Source organism: Podarcis bocagei (genome assembly GCF_964188305.1).
Source record: "Podarcis bocagei genome assembly, chromosome: 2".
NCBI classification, from domain to species: Eukaryota; Metazoa; Chordata; class Lepidosauria; order Squamata; family Lacertidae; genus Podarcis; species Podarcis bocagei.
In genome coordinates this window covers 110,964,474-110,991,889 of record NC_138126.1, presented here as the reverse complement: position 1 = coordinate 110,991,889, position 27,416 = coordinate 110,964,474, and the positions used below count along the sequence as shown (strand labels likewise).

At 42.7% G+C, this 27,416-nt stretch overlaps 1 protein-coding gene and 1 long non-coding RNA gene across 2 annotated transcripts in view; one reads left to right on the top strand and one right to left on the bottom strand.

Moving 5' to 3' along the window:
• LOC308580260 overlaps positions 1 to 23,747 on the bottom strand; it is a 98,010-nt gene extending 74,263 nt beyond the window's left edge. Inside the window, exons 1-2 of the long non-coding RNA XR_014004760.1 lie at positions 23,346 to 23,747; positions 21,177 to 22,367 (exon numbers count right to left, since the gene is read on the bottom strand). This is a non-coding gene — a long non-coding RNA (uncharacterized lncRNA). The remainder of the gene's footprint in view (positions 1 to 21,176; positions 22,368 to 23,345) is intronic.
• Positions 1,304 to 27,301, top strand: PA2G4 (proliferation-associated 2G4). The gene is made up of 16 exons (XM_081181477.1): positions 1,304 to 1,639; positions 4,287 to 4,415; positions 6,044 to 6,149; positions 6,551 to 6,620; positions 8,005 to 8,097; positions 8,904 to 8,967; positions 11,237 to 11,315; positions 11,515 to 11,593; positions 11,869 to 12,002; positions 12,965 to 13,059; positions 14,305 to 14,432; positions 16,293 to 16,346; positions 17,427 to 19,800; positions 23,754 to 24,098; positions 24,871 to 24,893; positions 26,975 to 27,301. The coding sequence occupies exons 1-13, from the start codon at positions 1,552 to 1,554 to the stop codon at positions 17,490 to 17,492; spliced, it is 1,185 nt and encodes a 394-aa protein (XP_081037603.1). The 5' UTR covers positions 1,304 to 1,551; the 3' UTR covers positions 17,493 to 19,800; positions 23,754 to 24,098; positions 24,871 to 24,893; positions 26,975 to 27,301.
• The last annotated feature ends 115 nt before the right edge of the window (positions 27,302 to 27,416 follow it).

Below are 27,416 nucleotides of genomic sequence, written 5' to 3'. Positions count from 1 at the left end.
ATGCTTGACCTTTGGACATGGAAAGAGATGAGTCTGAGTTATATATAAAAAAGTTGCAATCATCAGACATGGAATATTAGCCACCAGTATGATTTTATTAGGGACGCGGGTGGCGCTGTGGGTAAAACCTCAGAGCCTAGGACTTGCCGATCGCATGGTCGGCGGTTCGAATCCCCGTGGCGGGGTGCGCTCCCGTTGCTCGGTCCCAGCGCCTGCCAACCTAGCAATTCGAAAGCACCCCCGGGTGCAAGTAGATAAATAGGGACCGCTTACTAGCGGGAAGGTAAACGGCGTTTCCGTGTGCGGCTCTGGCTCGCCAGAGCAGCTTCGTCACGCTGGTCACGTGACCCGGAAGTGTCTGCGGACAGCGCTGGCTCCCGGCCTATAGAGTGAGATGAGCGCACAACCCCAGAGTCTGTCAAGACTGGCCCGTACGGGCAGGGGTACCTTTACCTTTACCTTTATGATTTTATTAAGTACACATTATGCTAGATCAAGCTAGCGTATTCCTCCCTTGATAAAAGTCAGCAAAATAAATAGTAAATGAATTAATGCCAAGCGGAGGAAGGCAGCCTGATCATGTTCTTGTCACTATCACTGAGTAAAATAAGTTAACAGGAAACACAGGTTACATAAAATGCAGGCCTGACTGCAAATTCTCTGAAGGATAGGCTGGTGTTCCAAAGAACACCAGAATAAGTTAGACACATATCTGACTACATTACATTACAGTCACTTGTGAATGCACCCAGAGACTTCTAAAGTAATAAGGAGCACTCGGTTCAGCTCTAGCAATGCCTTAGCTAAGTATTGTATTAGATTACGGGCATCTAATTCTGTCAGGTTTAGAACTCACAAGAGATCATATTTCGGGAAAAGTTTAAGGGGCAGGGTATTTTAAGACTTTCAGAGAAAACAAAGCATGACAAAGAGTGAATGTTCAAAAAGAATAAAGTACGTAGGAGTTGAGACAACAGTTTACAGTCTGAGGACAGAACCCAAAAAGTTTAATCTCAACGCCCCAAGGACGGTTCGGATATGCAGCAAAACTGGCTACACGTGCACACCCAAACTACAACTTCCAGGCGGCGATAAAATAAGGACAGGAAGACGACCTAGAACGAACGTCATTGACCACATGAGCGGCGGGCGAAGGCGCAACAAGCTGCCCGCAATTCCCCCTCTGGCCATTAGGTGACGCCACTTAAAAGAAGGGCGCGCGCGGGGTTCAGCTTTCCCGTCGTACCTCACGCTGCGCCCGAAGCCTGGCTGGGCCTGGACCCTGACGGGAGTTGTAGTCCTCGGAGGCGGACTCGCTTCCCAGCGTGCCGCGCGCAAAGCCCGCGCGCTCGCTCGCTCTCTCCCTCTCCTCTTGCAGCCTGTCTCGCAGTCGGTCTTCTTTACTGAGGCGGCGGCGGCGGCTTGAACGACAACGACCTGGGCACGCGGCAGCGGCAGGGAGGGCTTGAGGCCGGGCGGTGTCGTCGTCTGTGAAGAGGAGAAGAAGAAGAAGGCGCGCCGCGGCGGCGGCGGCGACGGCTCAGTCCGACCATGTCGGGCGAGGAGGAGGCGGCCGAGCTGACGATCGCGGAAGACGTGGTCGTGAACAAGTACAAGATGGGGGGAGAAATAGCCAACCGTGAGTATGGCCCGGGGGCTTGGAGGGGCGGGCCTGGGGCCTGGGCGTCGAGCGCCTGCCTGCCTGTGGAGCCCTCCGGGGCGGGGGGTGACGAGGCGAGCTGTCAGGCAGGGCAGGTTTGCTGGGGCGGCCCTGGTTGGGGGGGGGGTATCTGTTCTTCGCTCCCGGGTGTGAGGTGTATATATAATATTGCCTAGTAAAATGAGTGTGTGTGTGTGGCTGGCTGGTCGGTCGTCAAGGCTTGGGGGTGAAATATGACCTGGGGGTGGGGGTGGTTTCCCCCCCCCTCCCGGTTCCTACTCTGGGTTGAAGTTGAACTCTTGTTAATGGAGGGGGGGGTAAGAAAGAAACTGGACTTGGAGCGACTTGTCTCCCCCCTCAAAAGAAAACCCCCGATTTTGCGGGACGTGGGATACTTCCACTCCCTCCCCCGAGTGCCGTTGCCCTTGATAGGTAAGCTGGGAGAGCCGCCCGGCACATGGTGTACTTTCCTTTCTCCTTTCTTGCCTCGGTCAACTTGGAATCTCTAGAAAGAGTTTTAAGGGCTAATTTTAGTCCACTGCCCGCCATTGGGGTGTTTGTTTTTTCCCCCGAGCGTGAAAAGCTCGTTGAGAAAATAATAATCACGTGCATTAAAAAAACAAATAAATTTATGTGTTCTGGTAATTTTGAGAGAGGGGAAGGGTAAGATTTGGTTGATCCACGATCCCCCCGAGGGAATGGAGCCGCCGTCCTCCAGGAACTGTAAGGCACATGGTCTGCGACTTGCCATGTGCTGCTGGCGCTCTCTCCCGTTCACTATCTTCCGACATCCTGGCTTCCTCCCAGGTTTCCCCTTTTGTTTAAGGGAGGTTTTCAGCTTCGGATCGGATCACCTTGTTCGGGGAACTCTAGGAAGTGGATTGTTAGGATTACAGCGAACTAAGGAAAAGGGGAAACGGCTTTTGCAACTCAGCTCTTAACTGCCTGTGTTGGAGGGAGTCTTTCCCTGTAGCAAACCTCACAGTTGACTTTTGTAGGCCTGAGCATTTGCAAAGTGTGAGCATGCACACTCACACACTCTTATACTGGGTAGAGAAATACCTTTGCCTGCTCCATTAAATTTTAAAATGCTGCGTCAGGCTTCCAGTTTTTTCAATTTATTTTTGTGCTGCGAAGGAAGAAAGCAGTTTGTTCAAAGATAAGCTTGCCCTATTGACTGCTTAATTGGTGGTAGGAGTGCATACTGTAATGTGAGGCTTTTGAACTCAGGAATCCCTGTGTTCTATCCTACATTTGGGATTTACCAAAATCTGGAATGGGATACTTTGTCTTAATGTCATTTACAAACTTCTGCAAACTCTTTCTACTTAAATTCAAAGGTTAAAGATACTGGAGACTTAACAGCAAGTCTCAGCTTTACCACAGAGTTGCAGAATGCACATGGGACAAGACTGTCTCAGCTCTTCTTATAAATGGAGTTAAAATTCTTTTCCTTGCTCTCTTCAGCCGATCTGTTAAGATAACATGAAGCAGTTCTTGAAATTTCTGTATTAAAAGGATGAGGATTAAATATTTATGCAAACTTAACTTGAAGAATTCAAACACTATTTTTTGCCAGTTGTTCAGTAGCCTCAGTCCATTGGTATTAGCTAAACACAAAATATGTTGCAGATACAATGACATGGATAAATGCAATCATCACAAGAACAAACAATGATATGGCATTTGAAGACATATAAAATATTCATTAAATTAAATTGTTTTAAACCAGTTTAACCATTGCCCACCAAAAGCCAGCTCAGGCAAAAATGTATTGTATTGTTTCTGGAATATTCTCTGGCTTTAGAGAAAATATTACCATTTTTCTGATGAGGACACTTTAATTAGACAAGACAGAATTCTCAATGTTTTTCTCTTTGGCTCACATGCTTTCCATAAATGAAACCATGAAAGACTAGGTGTGCTTTAATCTTAGGTTCTCATTAAATGTGAGTGTTCTATAGTATTTAAAATTCAACGTTTCTATGGAAGTAAGGTTGATTAGATTAGAAGACTTTGATGGAAAGTTTCTTGGGGACAGAAAGATGCAGGTTTGGAAAAACTACTGCAACCTGTTGTCACCTCATGAGGTGGAGTTGACTTTAGGAATCTGAAGACATTACTAGAGATTCTCAGTTCCCTAAATGGTATAGGTAAGAGTATTCTAATTCAGTAGGCATGCAACAATGGAATTTAATGTACATTTTGTAGGCAGTTGGTGTGGGAATAGAACCTGGATGCCTTGGAATCTAGCAGTTCAGTGTTAGAAACTGGAATAGAAATGCTGGGAGCCAAATGGCTTCTGGGACCTTTATTGTTAAACTCCTTAGCATATTGTCTATCCTTAACATACACTTTGAGGCTTCAAAGCAAATACATTTCAGTAATCCTTGAGTGTCAGCCAGGTGCAAAAAAATGGCACCCAGACTTTTTGAGGCACTCGCAAATTGAAAATCTTTAGGCGCAAAATGTGCCTGGTGCCCTGCTAATTTCGAACCCTGCCTCGGTGTGAGAAGTTGAGCTGCCAATGTTAAATACACTTTCTGAGCTCCATAGTGTGGCATAGCTTTATGCAACTGTAAAGTGTATTAAAATATTCAATATGAAGTTTTATCTTGAATTACAGGAGTCCTGCGGACTGTGGTAGAAGCAGCTAAGTCTGGAGTGTCTGTCCTCAGCTTATGTGAGAGAGGGGATGCCATGATCATGGAAGAGACTGGCAAAATCTTTAAGAAAGAGAAAGATATGAAGAAAGGTAACATACAATTTTCCAGCTTTATTTTTGACATACATCTCATGTTGCCTCATTTAAATTGCATTCATCATTGAATAGAATTAATTGTACAGTGATGTGGATTGTGGAGTTTGAGATGCAGCACCTGCAGACCCAGCCCAGATTTCCAGTGTGACTTGCTGCAGGTTGTTCCAGTGCTTACAAGCTTTTAGGCTTGTATTAGTTTGTATTCCAGATCTGAATTATTTGTTCCATTTTGTGCAGATAAATTATACTTTTGAACATCAGGCATTCCGTTTTTGTCTAGCTGGAAGCAGTTTAAAAATGCTGCTCACATTTCTGGCACTTCATGGAATCCAGTTAACTGGAAGGGGAGGATTTGAAATTACTTTTGTTCTGTCCCTAATGGGGTTGATTCAATACTTCGGCACCCAGCACATAATTTTCTTCCCCTCTTCTTTGTGTACCTTGAAGTCTGGCAAAAAAACCAAATTTTAAATTGATGTGAAAACCAACCCATGCTAGATTGCTTTGGGATTTCAGAGTGGCATAAAAGTATAAAATACCTATTAGCCTTGGGGATATAGGGTCCATGCTGTTTTGAGGATTGTAGTGTTATATGAACTGTTTACTTTAAAATACATTGACATGAGTTTAAGACATGTTGACTCTGTGTGTAGACAAAACCATGAATGGATTTGCCTTGTCCTGCATGATAGTTGGCCAGTCTGCATCCATACTGATACCTTGACAAGAAAAATGTGTCTTAATCATGCATAACATCATAAATCTTGGATAACAAAATAAATATTAAGCACTATAGTGTTTCATATTTCACAAAATTAAGGGCTGATAGCAAATATAAGTGGTCAGGCAACTTTGCATAGTTGTGGAATTACAGAATTGCAGTGTGTCTGAAATCCCATGAAGGCTTCTGCTGGAGGAAGGTTTTCCATCTCTTTTCTCCCTCCCCCCTCTCCATTTCCTCTCTCACATTTCTTGAGGGTCCAGAGCAGCTTTTTAGGGTCATTGGGCTACAAAGGAAAATGGAACTGGTGAAAATCACCCCATCCTCCCTCCCTAGGGAGAGTCCTATGGGCAAAATTCCATGCATGGGATCTCTGAATCCAAGCCATTGAATTACTGGCTCTGCAGCAGCATTATGATCTGTTGGAAAAGTAGCACATTACCGTCTGAAAAAGTGGTTCATACTCCCATAAATTATTCCAGGTCATACCTTAAGCCTCTCCCTCTAAGCACTGACCAAGCCCAGCTCATTTTATACTGAGGAAGCTGCCAAAGTTACAAGACAGGTTGGTGCAGCTGTAGCAGCTCTAGTACCACTCACAGTGTCAGCAGAAAAAGGATAGCAATCCAACCTAGTCGTTATGGGATTGATGTAGTCTTTGAATTACACAGGGCAACTTGTGTCCCAAATCCAAATGTCTGGTTTAGGGGACCCATGTTACGATACTTATTTCTGTCCTGCTTTTTAAAAAAGTTGTCAAAACAATGTCTGATACACAATCTAATCACATTAAAACACTAACACTTATACATACCAGTAACTATTATATTTGTGAGATGGAAAACTGTTACAGGGCTTGTGTAGATTGTATGATCTCATCACTGCTCCCTTTTTTGTGTAGGTATTGCCTTCCCCACAAGTATATCGGTAAATAACTGTGTCTGTCACTTCTCCCCCTTGAAGAGTGACCAGGATTACGTTCTCAAAGATGGTGATTTGGTCAAAATGTAAGCATCTCCATTCACTTTCTTGGGTTATCTGTTTTACCCTCAGCTGTATATTTTAAGCTGGTCTGCTCAGAGTGCATTACGCTATATATGGTACCTCTGAGCCACATCTTTGAGGACCAAAGTTATTGTTGGTGCAGGTGTGTGTTTGTGTTTTGGTTTAGTGTGGATTTCTCTTGGCAAATGAGACACATTTTAATGGTTCTGCCCTGCTTCCTAAGTAGAGATAGTCACTTTAACTGCTAGGGTGCCAACTATTGCGTGTACCATAATGGTTTAATAGGGTCAGAATGTGGAAGTAAAGTGTCATGTAAGCAGAATTTTTTTAAGCCTTTGATGTTGCAGAAGTTTCCTTATTGCTAGCTGTGGTTTAAATCTCTTTTTCCCTTTTCATGTTGCAGTGACCTGGGAGTCCATGTTGATGGCTTCATAGCAAATGTAGCTCACAGTTTTATCATTGATGCATCAAAGGTAAATCTCCTGCATGTGGCTTTGAGTAGCATGTGCACGTGCTACTTTCAAGACAGGTTTGGCCCCAGTAGGGGGAGTAATGTAAGCGGCATCCTTAAGTAGAACTGGCTTGCTAGTTATTCATTTGCAGCTATAGCTGCTAAGAAGTATGATGGGTCAAGGTTCTGAAACTGTGTAATACAAGTATCATACTGTATAAAGTATTCCATATGTTCTGGGCACAAACAGAATGTGTTTCCTATTTGGGTTTGCTTGATTTTCATGTCACTTTTAAGGACTTTTCTTTTATGCAACACTTAGTGCTGAGAATGTTTGTCCTGGGTAACTTTGCTCATTGCATTATCTGCAAGTGGTTGCATTTCTAGATGTATAGTGGCAATCCATCCCATTGCCAAGAATGTGGGGCAGCTGTATTGATCAGTCACTCCATCAGGTGCTGTACATTAATGTGTAACTTCTTAAGTGGCATGCCCTATTCAACTTGGCCAAAGTTGCAAGCTAAGCAAAATTCTCAATTATCATAACTGCAGCTCTTCAAAGTATGCAAGGCAAAATAAACTAATAATAATATAATATATTCCTGGAAAGGCTGCATTAAACTTTTGAATTTCTGCACAATTGCTGGAAATGTAGCCAGATTTTTTGAGTCACTTTGGTGACTCAAGCATTCTGGTGTGGATTGAGAACTCTTGCTACTTGTCAATTTGGTTTATTTAACCATAGCTAATGCTGATTTAGCATCTAAGGCAAAACAAAGAAAAGAGTGACTTGTAGGGCTGGATAATATTTGAATCCCATTTGTGAATTAAGGGAGTGGCAAAATACCGTATTTTTTGCACCATAACACTCACTTTTTTCCTCCTAAAAAGTAAGGGGAAATGTCTGTGCGTGTTATGGAGGGAATGCCTACGGGTGGCATGCCTACGGATTTTCCTCCTCTAAAAACTACGTGCGTGTTATGGTCGGGTGCGTGTTATAGAGTGAAAAATACGGCACTTTCAGCAGCCTTCCAAACACAGGTGCTCTCCATCTCTTTAGTACTTCCAACTCCTATGTTTCCTTGTAAGCATGGCCAGTGTGCAGAGACAGTAGGAGCTGTGGTCCAAAACATGTGCAAGTCATCAGATTGAGAAGGGCACCATTCAATCAGTTAAACACTTTTAAAAGACCTATTGATTCCAACAGGATGGGATTCAGATAAGGCTTAAACCCTCTCACTGGAATCAATGGGACAAGAGTGCTTAATTTTAAGCTCGTTTACTCCATTCATTTTTTGTGCAGCTGTACTGTGTCTTTAGGATTTGTCAGTGAGAAAGCGCTTTTCACTTTTCACCCCTTAGGAGTAAATGCTTATATGAATATTAGTTTTATCCTACCATTTCAGGAAACTCCAGTGTCAGGTCGCAAAGCTGATGTCATCAAAGCTGCTCACCTCTGTGCTGAAGCTGCTCTGCGTTTGGTTAAGCCTGGAAACCAGGTGACAATGGGTGGCTACTTTTTACATGAATTGGTTTCATGTTCCAGGATGGGTGACCAGAGGTTATGACCACAGATCCAATCCTCAATTTATTCTGAACATACAAATTAAAAATCACTGGCTTACTCTGGGAAGAGTATTAAACTGTTCTGAGGGCAACTGGCCATAGATAGCAGAAATGCTGGGGTGAGGAGTGAGGCGGGTGAGGAGAAAAGGTAGTAGTTACTGAAGAGTTTGTATTGCCATTAGTCTTTCTGCAAAAGGCTGAAGGTTCTTGGGTATTCCCCACCCCCAAACATGATAAGAAGTATTTGGCAGCTGAGCATTTGTTTAGTCTAATGACAATTTTAGGACAGGATGTAGAAAGTTCTGCTTTTCCCTTTCAGTAATTCCCTCCTAGTCTCGGGCAGTATGTTTATGCTACCGTATTGAAAACAAGAAATTGTAGATTTATTGCATTATTATTGACAATTAGTTTCTGCCTCAATTATATAGCATATATAACGATTTCAGTGGTAATTCTATTCAGCTTCTCACCATTAAAAGTTCTGTATGAAAGGATCATTGTCACACAGTGCCTTGTATACTGGAATGTTTTGGCTGCTTCTAATGCTGAACAACTTTCTATTGAAGGCTTGGAATTTATAGGGGGTTTTTATTGTGCAGGGAAGGGGGAATACTTTTATGATCCACTTCTCCAAAATAATAGCCAGTGTAGGAGCCGTTAAACTGTGTTGATCACAGGTTTCACTGCAGAATATGGTCAAATTCAACTTTAAATGCCAATATTCACCCTTTTCCAATAGAATTCACAAGTGACAGATGCCTGGAACAAGATAGCTCATTCATTTAACTGCACACCAATTGAAGGTAAGGATTAGCTAACTGAACAATGAAATGAGACAGCAGAAATAGAAGAGCATTTAACATAGCAATGATCCTTCTTCTGTAGAATTTGAAAGTATTGGAAGAGTAGTTATTGTGAGGACAGTATATCTGCTTTTGATGTTTGGATTACTTTGGTATAACATGCTTGTAAATAAACATTCCCTTTAGAGCTCTTAGGATGCTTCAATGTACACATTACTCCTCTGTTTCCTTCTAGCCTGCTCATTTGGCTAAAAGAACTGACTGCTTAAATTTGGGGTCACAGTTCAGGGCACAGGGTAATATGCTTTGAGGAACTTTGTTAGAAACTGAAATAGATGATCAAGGTATCAAGCTGAACTATTCATGTTGCTTTTATTTTGTTGATGGCACCAAAGTTGAATAAATCACCTTTGGGAGCAGTTTACAAAATAAGCTCACTGTAGGCGATAGCAAGGTAAAAGAAATGTGCTGTTTTAGTGATGTGTTATGGAAGGGTTCTCGGCCACCAGTCAGTTAATGTTTTTGTATTAGGCCACCCTGCAAAAAATGTGGTTCTAAGGTTAGATTTTTTCACATGCAGTGTCTTGTAGATCTGTGGTGTGCCTATGTAGGAAAAAAAATGTCAGCACAGTGAGGAGGAGGCTGCTCAAGCTGTCAAGGGAATCTAAGCAGCTACTGTTTTGGAAACATTCAAGTGTTATAATCATCCAGTCACTGGCAGCAGTTTATGAAACTAAACAGAGCTCTTTTCTCTCAAGGTCAAGACTTATTTCTCTCTCTCCACCAGCCCCCTGCCAATAGAAAGGTGCTATTTCCTTGCTCAAAGCTTGTGATGTGGAGGGCAGATGAGACATGGCTTTCCCTAGATTGAATCTTAAATATTGAAGATGTGCATTAAAGCAGGAAGGAATGCTTTGGTGTACTGATCTAGATTGTGTCAGAGGGTGGTATGGGGAAGAGAATAAATAGAATGGACAAATTTCTCTGGGCACATCATTTGTCTCTGGATGAGCAGGAATGCTTTGTTTGGTGACCCTGGATGTTAGAAGTCCCTGTAGTACTACTTGACACAGTGTTTCAGGCTTGAAATGGAAAGGTCTTTTTAAAAGTCCCAAGTTAAATGTGTCGCCTTGTTTAAGGGCACATTTAACACTTCTAAGCTTTCTTCTTGCACAGTACAAAATCCATGGGTTGCTAAGTAGTCACTTCCCTGACTAATTATGCCCCCTGAAGCAATTTCAGACCCCTGCTGTTTGTGATCTGTTCCTACTCTTGAAGAAATCAGTGGGGACTGGGGCAAGAGGATGCTTTTATTGTGTTGTGTGCTGCTTCTCTCCCTGGATTCAGAGGCATACAGTAGAGTTGGTAGTTTTGCAGTGTTGCAACTATCCAGCTGTGCCACAGTCTGCTTGTGAATGAGACCCTCATGGAGATAAACATAAGATATTTCAGACCTGCATCTAAAGATTTATCTAGATTTTAAACACGCATTATGAATGAGAGAGTTTAGAAGCAGACACTTCATACTTGTGAAATTACCAGTGTCAGAATTGGCTGCAGCTGCCTGTCAAGTGCAAACTCGTCTGCAAATCCATATTGTCATAGTATGGAGAGACTCTTAGGGTGCAAGGTACTGGGAGAGTGCTGTTAAGTTCAGCAAGGAGCAAGGAAAGATTCAGGAGCACAGAACTGGAACATAAAAAGTTAAATTGGAGGAAAGGGTAAAGAGATTGTGATGCAGAAAATAGAGATGAGGTTCAGTGTGCATGCTATGCAGTAGAAGGCAAAAGAGAGGGTTAAAATAGTAAGTTGCAGAAAGAGAAAAGAATATGTTGGTGGGAAGAGGGGAGGAGGTGGTGGTTAACAGAGTGGCCTACGGAGTTGACTCTTCGTTATTTGAAAATCTTTAACTCCTTACTGTAAATAGCTTTGAAATATTTTTATATAAAATAAGCCATTTATAAGTTGACTAAATAAAACAATAATAATGTGGCAAAAAGGCTTTTCTTTAGTAGAAATGGTGATGTAGCTGTCTTATTAATAAAGCAGCCTTTAGCTATTGGAATTGTGAATACCTATCCCAGGCTACACTTAGTGTAATTTTGAAGCTGTTTTTTAACAAGCACATGCAGACCTTTGGGCATATGACAAGATGTCTCTCTGATCGTTGTTTAAAAAAAAGAAAGTGCAGTGCAGTGCCTTGGATTATCAGCTGTGATTCACTGGCTGCTTTGCAACTCCAGTGCTAATAGATACCCTTTCTTGACAGGGATGCTATCACACCAGCTGAAGCAGCATGTGATAGATGGGGAGAAGACTATCATCCAGAACCCCTCAGACCAGCAAAGGTACGTGTCTCTTGTCTGGAATTTTTGCCAAGCCGTTTTTTGTTTGTGCCTTTTGGGCACTAGGAGTGCAGATGTGTTGTAAGATGAAACACATGACTTAGAATTAGTATCTTGCTTCATATTGACTCCCAAACAATGTTCAAATAGAGGTGGTCTTCTATTTTCATGTGTGTGTGTGTGTGTGTTTCTTTAAATCTAGAAAGGACCATGAAAAAGCAGAATTTGAAGTCCATGAAGTTTATGCCATTGATGTTCTCATCAGCACTGGAGAAGGAAAGGTAAGTGTCCTTGCTTAACACCTGTTCTATAATCAGGTGCCGTACAAGTTCTGCAACTTTATCTAAAGTGACAAGGATGTTAACTTCCTGATTAGATTGTTTGATATAGTGTCTTAAAAGCCAGTTAAGTTGGGAAATGCTCTACATAACCACAATCGTAGCCCAAAAAACATCCTTTACCCCCTTTTACTCTTTTGCTACCTTCCCTTTCATCATATAAGTAAATCTATATATTATGCTGCTAAAACTGTCTTTAATGACTTGCATGTCTTTAGGCAAAGGATGCTGGGCAGAGAACTACAATTTACAAAAGGGACCCTTCCAAGCAATATGGTTTGAAAATGAAAACTTCCCGTGCCTTTTTCAGTGAGGTGGAAAGACGCTTTGATGCTATGCCGTTCACTCTCAGGTACTCTTTGTTTTCTGGTGCCTCTCTGCATACACTTGGCAACGGGGATTCCACTTGGTAGTTTAATGATTGAATGGTTCCTGTCATTGCAGTCAGGGACGTGGGTGGCGCTGTGGGTTAAACCACAGAGCCTAGGACTTGCCAATCAGAAGGTCAGTGGTTCGAATCCCTGCGACGGGGTGAGCTCCCGTTGCTCGGTCCCTGCTCCTGCCAACCTAGCAGTTTGAAAGCATGTCAAAGTGCAAGTAGATAAATAGTTACCGCTCCGGCGGGAAGGTAAACATCGTTTCCGTGTTCTGCTCTGGTTTGCCAGAAGCGGCTTAGTCATGCTGGCCACATGACCCGGAAGCTGTACGCCGGCTCCCTCGGCCAATAAAGCGAGATGAGCGCCGCAACCCCAGAGTTGGTCACGACTAGACCTAATGGTCAGGGGTCCCTTTACCTATTTTACCTTGTCTCTTGCATGTATTGTAAAGTGAGCGGAATGTTCTGAGTTATATTGCTTTTCCTATTTTAAGCTGTGTGTAGAATGCTAGCCTCTTAATACAGGTAATAAGCAGAATTGTTAAGTGCTAAAGAAATCAAAATGTTGTACTAAGAGAAAGCGAATTCCACAGCCTATATAAGCTACGCAAGTGTCTTGCTTATTTGGTAACTGTGGTAACTGCTAACTGGGTAGGGGGCACTGAAACCCTGGGCGCAAGAAGTCTTACTCAGCTATCCCTTGTGAGATTGTGCCAGCATCTCCTCATTCTCAAAATTAAGTTTGCTGCCATAATGGGGGTGGAAAGTTGAGATTAGTAGGAACTTGAATTCTATGTCCAGTAACATGTTCTATATTTTGTGTGCATCTACACAATACATAAGCAATCTTTGGTACTATGACTGCAATTCTTATAGTAACCAAAGGATGCAGAAAAGCCTACACAAACAGTTTTTGTTTTTATGTTTGTTCCATACAGGGCATTTGAGGATGAAAAGAAGGCAAGGATGGGAGTAGTAGAATGTGCTAAACATGAGCTGCTACAGCCTTTTAATGTCCTCTATGATAAAGAAGGTAAGCACTTGTGCTGGATGTCAGAGCAATTTTTGTCTTGCTTTGGGGCTAGGCAGTTGGCAGCTCTGACTAATTATTATGCACTTTTTTACCTTTAGAAAGATATACTGAATTGATAAACTCTTTGTTGCCCCAGTATGTTTCTTGTTGAGAGCACTTAAACGGAATGTACATGTTGAATACAGATACATGCTTCATAACAGAGATTTTTGCTTTTTGGTTAAATTTGGGGGGTCACAGTTAGAGACTAGGACACATATTTTGTGTCATTTGCAAGAGTGCGCAAATACGCTTGCGAGTGGTGAGCACGTCTCTTCACCTGGTAAACACATTTGTGATGAGGGCAAACTGAAAGATGGGCAGGGACTTCTCTCTGGTTTTGGAAACAGAAGCAGTGAAACTATTTTTCTGCTTTGGAGTACTTCTGAAGCCCAGTGCAACTGCAGGGGTGAACACTCCAAGCCTAGAAGAAAGGCTTCATTCCTGCAGTTGTGTTGCTTTTAGCAGGTGCTCCAAAGCAGCAAAACAACTCAGTGCTCCTGAGCAACTACTTATCCAGTTAGTTAGACTCAATTTTAGAGTGTCTTTCAAGGGAGAGGGACAGGATTGTTGGTAACTACACATTTTGGTTGATTTCCATTTCAGCCACAACTGTGGACCCCTGGACACTTGCAGTAATATCTTAGACCAGTGAGAAATGAGAGTGTGGTTTGCTACTTCTTGAATAAGAACCTCAACAGTACAGTGGTACCTCAGGTTACATATGCTTCAGGTTACATACGCTTCAGGTTACAGACACCTCTAACCCAGAAATAGTGCTTCAGGTTAAGAACTTTGCTTCAGGATGAGAACAGAAATTGTGCTGCGGCGGCAGCAGGAGGCCCCATTAGCTAACGTGTTGCTTCAGGTTAAGAACAGTTTCAGGTTAAGAACGGACCTCTGGAACAAATTAAGTACTTAACCCGAGGTACCACTGTAGTGCCTTTAAAAGTTCAGGTGGGCTGAGGTTAGGTAAAAAGGGAAGGAAACCCCTGCTCTAATTTGGATAATTGAAATGAACATCTCATGGCAAGCTCACATACCTGTTTCTCCACTATTATAGCAGATCTGTCTGAACCAAACCAATCTTACCTCTTGGTTCCTTTTTTTTTTTTTTTTTTTTTTTTGTATGCTTGTCAGACTCTTGATGTAGGCAGTTGTCTAATACGGTGCATGGCTAATCTTTCTCTTAATTCCCTCACCCAGGAGAGTTTGTTGCCCAGTTTAAGTTCACGGTGCTTTTAATGCCCAATGGTCCCATGAGGATAACTAGCGGTCCCTTTGAGCCTGAACTCTACAAATCAGAATTTGAGGTGCAAGATGCAGATCTGAAGGTCAGTGGAATTACAGTGTTCTTTGTATAAGTGCCCAGAGTTCCAGGAACAAATGTTGTCACAGTAGGGAGAACTGCTTGAGTTTCCTATTCCCAGTGTAAATGTGATGAGATAAAAATTGATAGTTCTTGTTATTCCCAGTACCTGTTCATTAATAAAGCTGGGGAAGGAGTTCTAAGAGAGCGTGACAAATTTGGGATCCAAAGTAGGTTTTAACATGTTGAGGACTATCCCATAGAGAAGAAGAAAAGCATTTTAAAATAAAGTAAGCTTAGGTGGAGTTTTGCTTGGCAAAAAGGGGGTGGGCAGGGGGGTGGCAATTCCACATGCCACTACACCCAATCTGTTTTGACCATATGCCATTTTGGCTTTAGGGACAATCCCTGGAACATAATCCCCACATAAGTTGCAGGCTTACTGTAGTGTGTGTTCAGAACAGAAGTGAGGAACATTTTTTGGTCAAAAGGCCATGTTCACTTTTGGTCAAACTTCTAGAGGTTGCATGCCAATGGTGAGTCTGTCCCAGGGGTCTGCAACCCGCGGCTCCGGAGCCGCATGTGGCTCTTTTACACCTTTGCCGCGGCTCCGGGGCGGATACTAGCGAGGGAAGGAGGCGCATTGTGTGCCCCGACACTCCCCACTGTGGCGGGCGCTGTACTGGCTGTGACTCGCATGGGGGCGGTGCGTGCATTAGTCACGCACCGTCCCGACATCACCTTCCCGGTTTTGCGGCTCCCAGTTGTTTTTTTCTTCGGAAACGGGTCCAAGTGGCTCTTTTTGTCTTAAAGGTTGCAGACCCCTGGTCTGTCCCACACAAAAGTAGATATGGCAAGCCAAGGTATGCCCCCCCGCCAAAAAGAACCCCACAGAGATACTACATATGCAGCCCATGCTTCTGTTTTCCACTTCCTGAAATCGGCTTTGAAAGAAGCAATTCTATTTGAGCCAATGAATAGCTTAATTGTGGTGCCACGATGTTCTTGATGGGATCACAGCACATGGGAAGGTGAGAGTTAACTTCCATCTCCAGCTATGACACCACCGCCCTACAATTAGACTTTGGGAGGGAGGAAATAATTCTGTTTGCTTCTACCAAGCTTTTTCAAGCCTGTGGCAGGGGAATGAGGTGAGGAGAGGACTCTGTGGGCTGGATGTAGAGGCCCCAGGGACTGTTTCGGGTTCATAGTTCCTTACCCTTCTAGGATTACGGTGTGCCACAAATATCGCCCTGTCGTGCACTGAATGGGTACCTGTATTAAGTGCTAAGAAGAAAAAGCCTTGCCTCCCCTAGCTTTTGTGCCTTTTTTTTTAAGTACAAAAATGTTTTAGGCATGTGGTCATGTGAGATATCATGTTTAAGCGATTTGCTGCTTCTTTCTAAAGAGCTAGTAAAGTTTTTTGTTGTGAATTGTAATGAGGTGTAAGAACAAGTGAGTTCATAGAAAGCATTTTGAATTAAAACCAAAATGATTTTGAAGGCCGTTTTACACAAATGCGAGCACTTACTTGCTAAAGTGAAACATGCAAGTCCCCCACCCCTTGCAATTCTTCTTTCTACTTCTTAGGAAAATTTAAATGACAATTTTATAAGCTTGTAATTTCTAAAGCGGCAATGTGAGGCTCCCAGACTCACTACTGTTGAGTAATTCTCTGCAAGCAGGTGAAACTAGAAGTTGCTGGCTCCAAAGGATGCATAGCTCAGCTTTATGTGAGGCTAATTGTTAGTCCCAATATGTGCCAAGCATTCTAGGACTGGCTGCATTCCTTTATGGCTGGCAGTGATTTTCCCTTCCTTGTTGTCTTAGAAGTAATCACACTCTAGGTATCTCCTTTCGCTCCTGACATTTTCCCCTCTTGCAGGCACTCCTACAGAGCTCAGCAAGCCGCAAGGCCCAAAAGAAGAAGAAAAAGAAGGTACTTGGTTGTGTTTGTGTGCTAATCTCATTACATTTTTTAAATACTGTAACCTGCCCTTAGACCTTATGTGAAGGGCAGATTTAAGTGTGTGTGTGTGTGTGTGTGTGTGTGTGTGTGTGTGTGTGTATAAAATTGTGTTGTTGCCATCATTATGGCTCTTGAAGACAATGTGACCTCAAATTACTATGTTGATGCCTCAGCTCAGAGGTGGGGAACTTCTGGCCTGTGGTTCTATTTAGGCTTGGCCATATGGTCTGTGAAGCCATTTTGGCCAAGCCACACCCACCTACCCAACGCCTGGTGTCATGTATGATGTCAAGTGAGGGGCAGGGACTTGGACAAAAGGGCCTTTGGAGGCACCACTGTTGGTGGTGCCTGCAAACCCCCTTGCTCAGTACTTCCCAAGCATCCGACAATCAGCTGATTGTCAGGCGCTCGGGAAGTGAAACGCAAGGAGCTTTGCAAGCTTCCTTTGGAAACAAAAACTAAAAACACACTGTTTTTAAAAGCTAATCGACAGAAGTATGGCCCACCCACCTGTCAGCGTTGGCCCATGGAGGGTGAGGGAGATAAGGATCTAGCCTTCTGGTTGCATTCAGTTCCCCATCCCGCCTTAAATCTTCTTAAACAGGATACGATAATAGTACAGCATATTTTAAAACTCCGTTTTTTCCAAATGACTGGTAGGATTTCATGAGTTTGACAACTGCAGGGTAAATGGGTGCAGTTGCTTAATATTGGGCCAAATGAAGAACTTACAATACATATGGATTCTGGGGGCTTATTTCTTTTAAAGTGTCTATCAGTATTTAAAGTTTCTTAAGGTCTTAGGTGGAGTTTTATGCGGGTAAAGTTTTAAGATATTTTGATCAGAAATTTCATGCAAACCTTACAAAGAAAAATCCAACTTCATATAGGTTTGGGCAGGCATTCCTTTGAAAGCTGAGGTGTCCTCTTTAAAACTGTTAATAACTGTGAAATATTTAATGCTGTGTCTAGGGTTTTTGCAAACTGTTCCTTTCCTTTCCTAAGTATTAGCTTCAGTTTCAGTTAATATCACCCGCTCTGTTCCTCTAGGCCTCTAAGAATGCCGAGAACGCCACAACAGGGGAAACAGCAGAAGAGAATGAGACTGGTGACTGAACAGCTCTGACCGCCTCTGCGTAGCACCTGATTCTTTCTCTCAAATGCCCCACTCAAAACAAGAGAAACAAATATCCATTTACGGCTGTTTGTCTCATAGGACCAAATGACAAATAGCCTGGACTTCCCACAGAGTGTAACCAGTTGTGACTGACTTTGCCACTGAGGGAGGAGTCTCTTGGCCACTTCAGAATACTTTTAAAAGTATGAAATAATAAAATCAGGAGTAAAAACTAACCTACATCCAGTCTTTATAGCCTTTGATACTACTTGTGCTCATTAGAGGTGAACACATACAGTTCTGAGCTTTCGTCTAGTTCCCCCCCCCCCCATTCCCTTTTGCAGGTACTCTGATTCCTCTGAAAAATCCTCAAGTATCTTCACAACTGAAGTTAAAAATGCAAAAGCTCTTGGGTTTAGAATTTCATTACATGCAGTTAATGTAACTTGCATGCCTTCTTCCTATAATAATCTTCAGTCATTTTTTTCCTGGCTTAAACCATATAGGACATTCTTAGGGTTCTTTTGTGTGTGTGTTTCTTTTTAAACTATCAACCTTGTATTTTTAAAGTTGACAGGAAGCTGGTTTAAAGATCATTCTCCGAGTAGATAGCTTGTCTTCGTAAAGATGCTACATTTCTTTTAATTTGTGTGATTTTATTTTTATTTTTAAAAAATAATAATTACCCCAGTGCAAAAAATATGGTAACTCTCACAAAATCCTTTGAGACAAAAGTGATACCTGCAGCTTCCTCCCTCTAGTTTTCTTTTGATAGTTTGACATTTTATTCATCTGCACTTGTCTGTTGCTTTTTGTGGACTAAAGATGGTTATCCAGTGGTTATCCGTCTGCTAACAGGAAGAACCTGTCAGTGGAATAGAGAAGGCAGGCAATTCCCCCCCCCCCCCAGTTTTCCGTCTCCATGCAGCCCTCTGTGCTTCTCAGATCTGTTCTGCAAGGTCCCCCAACCTTCTGGAACAGATTTAAGGGGCTGCATGGAAAGGGGGAATAGCAAAAAATTGCCTGTCTTCCCTATTCCACCGACAGATTGCTTCAGTCAGTGCATGGACACGTGGATACTTCCGTTCAACTTGCCACTGCTCAGGTTGATAAGTCGTATAAAGTAGGATTTTTCAGAAGAATTCCCTCCAAACATCTTTTTTACATGAATGAATGCAATGCTACATAAGTGGTTGGACCTGGAACAAGCTCTTTGTGGGAATCGCTTTTCTATAGTATGTCTTTTTAAATTGTCCAATTGAATTGTATATGATTGTGGGATTTTTTTCCTATTGTATTCCTAACCAGGTCCCTGTCTAAGACACTTACTGTAGCTGAATTGAAGACCTGTCTTGTTAGGAGGGGGAGCTCTAGTGCTCTCTGGCAGGCAAAGTCCTTCTTGACCAATATATCTGGATTTCAAATATTTTAAAAAAAAAAATTGCAGTTACTACCAAAGTTTCAAGTCCATAAAAGGAAATAAACACATGGGTTTTTTTCCTGAAAAACCTTTTCCATCACTCTTTGTAAACTTTCTACTTTTGATTTCTACTCTGTTCTCTTGCTCTTTTGTAAGGGTTGCTTTCAGTGCTACGTTTGGGAGGTAAAATTGGGAACATGTTGAGCGGAGGCTGAATCGTATGAAAGCGATGAGCCTGGAGGATCATGCACAAAACTTGCAATTAACTGCCATTTTAGTTTTGAACTGCTCCCATTTGTTAACCATGAACAAGGGAAGGGAGAAGAACTTGTTCAAATGAGGAATATTTTAGCATTTATAAGTAAGTATGTTTTCGTACCGCCTTTCCATAAAGGAAAGGCTTGAGTTCAGCCACATTACCAGTTTATAAACCACTAAGACTTGCTGGCGGTTAATTTAATTTTCTATCTTTATTTTGAAACGTCAAGGCAATTGTATCTCTTGATTAAAAAAAAAAAATGCCGTTGGAAATTTTGGAAGAAAATTCCCACAAACTGTTCTGTAACTTGATTTTTTTTCCAAATAAAATTGATTAGTGACACCTCTGGATAGATGAATGGGTCTGCTATGTTGAGGGGGGTGGAAGGAATCTGGAGTGTTTCGGACCTAAACGTGGTATGCATGAAGAAATGTTCCATCTTTTATATATTTATTAGCCATGATGACAGAGAACGTTAAAATGTTGAATTCTCTTCATGATTCTAAACTGCTGCGGTCACCAAAGTTCTAAATATCCAGAACATGCTAAAAATCTAGGAGTGCAGCTTTCCTGGTTAGTGTGTCCCTTACATCGCCTTATGGATGAGCAGCTTTTTGGAGGATGGAGGGTAGTTATCTCTTCATTTTAATGTCCATGAAGGAGGCGTGAGCATTAAGTATTTAAGCCTCTCTTGCATGAAGCAGGCGTGGGGAACCTGTACCTCTCCAGGTGTGTTTGAGCCCAAACTCCCATCAGTCCAGTGGCTCCTGATGATGGGATTTGAGGTCCATCCTAATCTGGTGAGCCACAGTTTCCACATTCCCGGCATAGTGAAACTCTGTCGCTCTCTTTGCTAACGTTTTAGAAGAGTAAAATTTTGAGATTCTTAACGCTTGGCCTACAATATGTTATATTTATTCTTTGCTGTTAAGCCAGAGAGACAGCTCCTTACATTCTGGCATTAATGGGATAATGGTTCGGTGTCGTGGTTATTCTAACACAGGCACCCCCAACCTGCTTCCCTCCAGATGGTTTGGCCTACAACTCCCATGAACCCTAGCTAACAGGACCAGTGGTCAGGGATGATGGGAATTGTAGCCCAAAACATCTGGTGGGCCACAGGTTGGGGATGCCTGTTCTAACAAATCTCATTATCCTGATCCCATGGTGTGCCAGGCCATACAGCAGTAGTAGAAGACAAGGCATGCAGTACATTTGCAGCGCAGGTGGAAAACTGCCTCCTGAGTGTTTTACCTTGACATTGCAGTAGCTGTTGATATAACTACCTTGCAAGAGAATGCCATGCGATGACTTGTTCAACCTGTTGTCTTGTAACATTCTCCGAAGTGTTCAGAAAAGAGGGTCCTTACAACACAGTTGAGTTGCCCTTTACCACACACATTGAATGAAGTGGAAGAACTTCTGTGTTATGATGGATATGTGTAATGAGAAGGCATAGATCATTGTTAAGGGGGCTTTAACAGAATGCCGTTTAGTGAGATGCTTTATGTCTTCTTTGGCGATCACTCGTAGCTGAGCAAGATTGTCTTCCATGAACACGTTCTTAATAGTGTGTCCATAAGTGACTGTGGAGGCAAATTCTGGATCTGCACATCTACAGTGGGGACATGTTTCCTGGCGTGATCCCTGTGAGGATTTGCCAAACATGCCTTCATCTTGGCACGTTTCTCCCTTCTGTTTTGCGTTCATGCTTCTTCAAAGTCCAGGACACCTTTGGTCAAGGCTGTTCTCCAACTGGAGCGATCGCAGGCCCGTGATTCGCACTTGTCTGTGTTTATACTACATTTAAGATTTGCCTTGAGAGCACCTTTAAACCACTTTTGTTGCCCACTGGCATTATGCTTGCCTTTCTAACGTTGGGAATGGAGTACAGTGGTACTCTGGTGACGTACTTAATTCGTTCCGGAGGCCCGTTCTTAACCTGAAACTGTTCTTAACCTGAAGCACCACTTTAGCTAATGGGGCCTGCCTCGCTGCCGCCACCGCGCCGCTGCGAGATTTCTGTTCTCATCCTGAAGCAAAGTTCTTAACCCAAGGTACTATTTCTGGGTTAGTGGAGTCTGTAACCTGAAGCGTATGTAACCCGAGGTACTACTGTAGTTGCTTTGGAGGACGATAATCAGGCATATGAACAAAATGACCAGTTCAACTAATTTGATGTGGAATCATTGCTTCAACATTGGTCTTTGCTTTTTCCAGTACACATTTCTTTGCCTGTTTTCCCAAGTGATATGTAAGACTACTGCAACCTGAGAAGGAAGTGCCTTTGAAATATTCCAAAATGAGTTCTGTTCTGAGGTCTCCCATCAACCTTGTCTCCTTTATGTTAGAATTGTGACCATTATAATTGTATAAAGAAAGCTTATACTTAGTTGGTCTTTAAGGTGCTACTGGGATTATTTAAAAAAATTTTTTTTGAAAGATTATTTTAAAGACTGTCTTGAGACAAAAGACTTGATTCTCTTAAGGGAGTTCTTTTTGGATCATCTTTTAATAATAATTTAAAAATTATATTTCATCTTGTTATTTACAGTATTCTAATTTTTCTTAATTCTGTGGACCAGAAGTGCACATTGTACAGGCTGGATTAAACAAAATAGCTGTGCTAGCAGAAGCCAATGCATCAAATCCTGCTATTTCAATGGGGGGCTTCCCCCTGTCCTCACCCCACCCCCTCCATTGGCTTTGGGGGATGAGGAGAACCCCCAGATCAGCACACAGATGAAGGACAGGGGAGATAGTTCCATCCAACAAGCAGAAAGGCTTGTGCTGATGGAAAAGTCCTTAACACTACCCGCCTTGGATTTCTATAAAACACAATTTTAAATTAAGATAGGCCTGAAGCAGAGATGCTAATGTAGATTTTTAAAAAATGCAGAAGACTTAGGTGATGTGATTTCCTGGCTTGCTTCCATTTTTACAATCTGTTGAAGAATAGGTGCAGTCATTTCATTGCGGACATTTTCAGATGGCTCCAAATTTGTAAGACTGCCACACTTTAGCTGTTTCTTTTATTAGGTGGGATACACAAAGAGCAGAACTCAGCTTTTTGTTGGTATCACATGCTGCCTGATATACTTCATGTCTTCTTTCTGAGGTCTTGAACTAATCTCCATTGCTAATGAATTCCTTGAAGCTGTGTGTTTGCAGAGACGTCCTGTGACCTTGGGACTCCTTTGGGGAAAAGGGTGGGATATAAATTTAATAAATAACTGAAATAATTAAAGTGGGAGAAGCAAATGCTCAGACAATAAGCTCCTCAGAATAAAGTGGTCACTAAATATCAGCAGCAGGTTTCCAAATATCCATGGTTTTCATTTGACGAGGGCTGGGTTTGACTTGAAAAGTGCATGTAACTTCACAAAGATGTAAACCTGAGGTTTTGAGAAGCCTGCAATCCTGAAATGTAGTATTTTTCTATGTAGGAGCCGGGAGTGTGGTCTTCCCCACCCTATTGTATTTCAAGTTCTTAACAAAAAAAGAAGACGACTTAAATCTGCGGGGTGGGGTGGGTGTATATGATATTGACTTTGACTTACCAGTAACAATTTTTATTTTCCTTTGCAAAGCTAGGCAAGGGCCCATTTTCATTAAATATGTTTGCATTAGCATAGAAAAAGCAGGTCACATTTTACTTCACATTGCACCCTTAGTATATCAGGTACAGCGAGTCCAGATGACAATTGTAGGCAATGAATTTATACATGGGAAAGCCTGCATATACTGTAGCATTTTCATAACATCTTACATATAGCTAGATCCTAGGAGGGATTGCCAACCTGACCCATGGGCACCAGGTTGTTGACCCTCATGTAGTTTTGTGGTGGTTTGGGGTTTTTTGTTTTACAAGGAAGATTTATGTGTAATTCTGGTCTATGTGAAATGTATTTGGGGGGTAGAGACTGAGTGGTGTGGGCACTGGGTCAGTTTTGTCTACTTAGGATTGGATAGTGCTCCCTTGTAAGTGTGCACCTTGTGTGTGCTCCTAGGCTAGTGTTGTGAATATGCAATTCCCAAGTATTTTGGGTACAGCCAAGTGTTAAGAATGGTTCAGTTGCTCTAGTTCCAAACACCTTAAATTAAAACCTGTTAGGTGCATCCCAGTCTTCTTTTTACCTATATGCTAAGGGCGCAATCCTATTATGCCCTTACCTGGGATTTGTTACGGCACAAATATGCCTAGGATCAGCCTGCCCATGCCTATAATTCAAACGATCAGACCCTTTATTTAAACATGATTATTCCGTGGGCGTTTGCTAAAATCCTAGGCGTGTTGTTCCATGATTGCTACAGTCCGTAGGGAAGAGCTGCAGCTTAAAACTACACTTTTGGAAGTCTCCCAGATGCGCAGGCGGACTCCGTTTGCGGATTTTTTTGCAAATGCTCTCTGCACATGGTCAAAGACGGTCTTGACAGCATGTTTCAGCGCTTAAAATTTAATTCCACCGAAGAGTTGGGTGTGCTTGTAGCTATTAACTGCTCCTCCGCCGGACTGTCCGGCTAACAGTGCAGTCTATGCGCCGGTTAAGTCTTCGTGAACTTAGTGGGTCTTATTTCCAGATGTTAGGAAGGGTGGCTGAGGCTCCTACATTCACGTCCAAAATGGCGGCGGAGCACCCGACTACACTCTGAGAGAAATGTGTCCCCTCTCCCGTGCGCAAACTACAACTCCCACCATGCAATGCGAAGACCGCCGTTTGTGACGCGCCCCTGCCGCCCGCCGCGTGACGTATAAATAGCAACCGACCGCCTACCTCTGCCTTTCCTTTGCTGCCGCCACCGCCATCTTGTGCCGGAGCTGCTCTGTGGTGCCTGGCGAGGTCTATCCGTCGCCATCCGGCCACAGCCTTGCTGCCTGTTCTCAGGGACTGAGCCCGGGGGACCCACCCCGACATGAGAGCTAAGGTGAGTGGGGTCTCGGGTTTGGATAGCGAGCTGACCCGTGAACGTAGCTGGGCTCGAGGCCTGCGTTGCCGTCTTTTGCAATGGGGCGGGCTATTGTTTCGGTTGGCCGGGTGCGAAATGGGGAAGGTTATTATGACGAGCGGGGAAGTGGAAGAGTTGCCAAGACCGCCTCGTGCTTCTCTGCCAGGCGAGGCCCTCCTGATATTTTGGGCCTACACGGTGATAGGAAACCCTGCTGAGGCCTAGGTGCGCGATGGTGTGTGAATATAGAGAGTTGGGCCTCGCAGCTTGGAGAGGGTGGAGGAATAGCTGGTAAAGCGAGTGTCATGGGGCGATTCTGCATGAGAAGCGAGTCTGTAAACCTGATACTTGATGAAGGCATTTATCAGGGCCGCCCTGAGTTTTGTTAGTGACTATTGTACATGCGCATTTAGGCGTCAGTCCCATTGAACTTGCTGGGGCTTTCTCCTAAGTAAGCAGTGCACAAGATCGCACTATCAAATGTTTTTTTCTGGGCCCCAGGTATGTAGAGCTGTTGTTTGAATTTTTAAATTGACATCAAGACTCTGCCAAGCTCCAGAGTAGCAATTTTAGGAAATGACACTAATGGATAAAATGCTGTTGGTGCTGGGCCCGTTTTTTTAAAAAAACTACAAGTTGAGATCTTGCACCTCATATATGTTTAAATACCAGTGTATTTGTGTTACTCTTCTGGGTTTTGGTGCTATAAAAAACGCTGACTTTGTCTTTCCTTTCTCTCCCCTTTCTCTAGTGGCGAAAGAAGCGAATGCGCAGGTATGTGAGCATGTGTTTTTATTTTACTGTGCAACCCACTTGTTTGCTTTGCTTTTGAAGATTCTTGATTAGAGTTCTCGAAAGTGCATTGACTAATTTAGTAATACCGTTGTAACAACATGGGCATCTAAAAGTTTAAATAGTAGCTGTTGAAAATTAAAATCTGAGGACCCCACTTGTTTCTAAGTTCAAATTTGGTCTACTGGCTATGTAGACTCCCACTATGCTAGCTTAATAAATTCCATTGAGCTCAATGAGGCTTAATGTTAATGTTGCTAGGTTTCTTACATTGGTGCAACCAGAAGTCCATACCAGTTACTGATGCAAAGAATCTAGGCAAGACAGATGCAGATGAGCTATACTAACCCTAGGTTATCTAAATCGCAGGTGGATGAAGACATGCTAGCAGTGTGGTGGAGCAGTGGCTGTTCTGCAAGGCAGTGCTTTAGAAAAATGAGTGATAATTCAAAGTATAAGACTTCCCAGTAATATAATGGAAAACATACAGTCAGGATGAATACAGACTGCCACATGTTGCATCCAGAGAAATAGGCTTTCCCTCAAGCCTGTTCATCACAGATTCAACCAGTGTAAAACAGCAAGTGAATCTCACTGGGGATGCACAGAAAATAAGCCGAACACAGGTCAATCACTAATGCATGAGGCATTAGTACAGAGGCAATTTCCTTGCATAGATGCATGCCTGAATGCAATGATATCCAATGATATCCATACTAACCAAAGTAGAATTAGCCTTCTCTTTGACTACAACCCCTTTTTTGTTTTTGAGGCACTTATACCTCAGTGCTTTACATTCGTTCTTGTTCCCAACATAAGCTTTGCACCCACTAGGGATCATAAATACAGAAACATTAGAATTGGTGCTATGTGAAATAGCCCTGCAGCTGTTGTATATAGTTATCTGAGACACTCTGTTTGTACTTTGGAACACCCACTAGCAGATAAACGATTTAGCACAGTGGGGCTTGGATGAAACAAGCCTAGGAATGTATTGCATATGTGATAAATGAGAATTTCATTGAGGGCAGGATCTCAACTTTTGGTAAAAAGCTACTGTTTGAGATGGTAGGTAATCTTTCATTTTCCCTTCACCATTGAATACCTTAAGCAGTTGAGAACTTAAGTGTGAATTATTTTGCTTTTTTTATATGATTCCCCTTCTCCCGCCCCCCAATGCCCTCCTCCCCAAAGTAGGTATCAGTACTTCTCCACTAGTGATCAGTCGCCAATGCTTCTCCTTCCCCTCCTCAGAAAAGTACAGAGGGAGGCTTCTGTGGTGGCTCTTCAACTAATCAGGACAGGTTGCAATAATGCAGGCAGTAGTGGTGCTTTTATTGCAATAAAAGTGGAAAAATACCACTCCCTGCATTATTGCCATCTGTTCTCAGTTGACGGGGCAAGACAGCTACAGGCTTTGCCACAATCATTCTCTCCAATGCCTTTGGGCTCTGCCTGTAACATACATGTTGGGAGTATGAAATTGTGATGCCAAAGAAATTAAGTGTTTCTACTGACAACTGCAAAGTTGTTGGCTGCCTGTTTAGTGCCAGGCCCGGTTCACATTGGTGGCCCTCTTTAACCTGATTTTTTTTTACCTCTAACCTGCTTAACAGGAATGAATAGGAGGCAGGAAGAAGAGCTGCTTGAACTGCATCTTGTTTTGCTTTTCTCAGTTGCCTTTTGATTCTGCAAGTAATTGGTGTGGTAGGAAGGATATTGGAGGAAATGACTTACTTTAGGAAAAGTGAACTAAACATTTATTTAGTTATACAAGTATTTCTGTACTGCCATACAGTATTAGGGTGGGGTACAACATCGAAACCTTAAATGCTATTGAGAACAACACAGATAATCATTAAAGTAGCTGGCTAATCTAAAATTAAGTGGCTTCAAAGACCTGTTGGCGTAAAAGTCTTCAAGAGAAACCTGAAAGGAAAAAACGGTACCTACTGAATCTCTGCAGAAACAATTTTTCACTTCATGCGACTGGAAACACTACATTGCCTTATGGTAGAATGTTTCGCTAGTATTGACAATTAAAAGAATATTATCCCCTGCAGGCTGAAGCGCAAAAGGAGAAAGATGAGACAGAGGTCCAAGTAGATGTCTCACAGTGCTACTGAAGCTGCAGAACCAGAGCATGGAAGGGGCAGAGCTTGAAAAGCTGATTTCCAGATAACACCTATTTGCTGCTGCTAGAAGACTCCTTGCCTATCTTCAGGAGATTCCATCTTAAAGCTTAAGAGCGGTGATCTTTCAAGGGGTGTGTGGGCCCCTGAGCTTTACTCTTCTGGACTGATCTTGTTCTTTGTGGCTTGATGTAGTGACTTGTATACAATAAAATTCCTTTTTTGGGGGAATTCAGCACATTTTTTCCCCGTACCAAATGTTGACATTGTCAGTAAAAGGTTTGAAACAGTTATGCAAAGGTTATTTATGGGGAACTTTGAGAAATTGGGGAGGGTGCGTGTGTCAGCATCCAGTACATACGTATCTTACTGC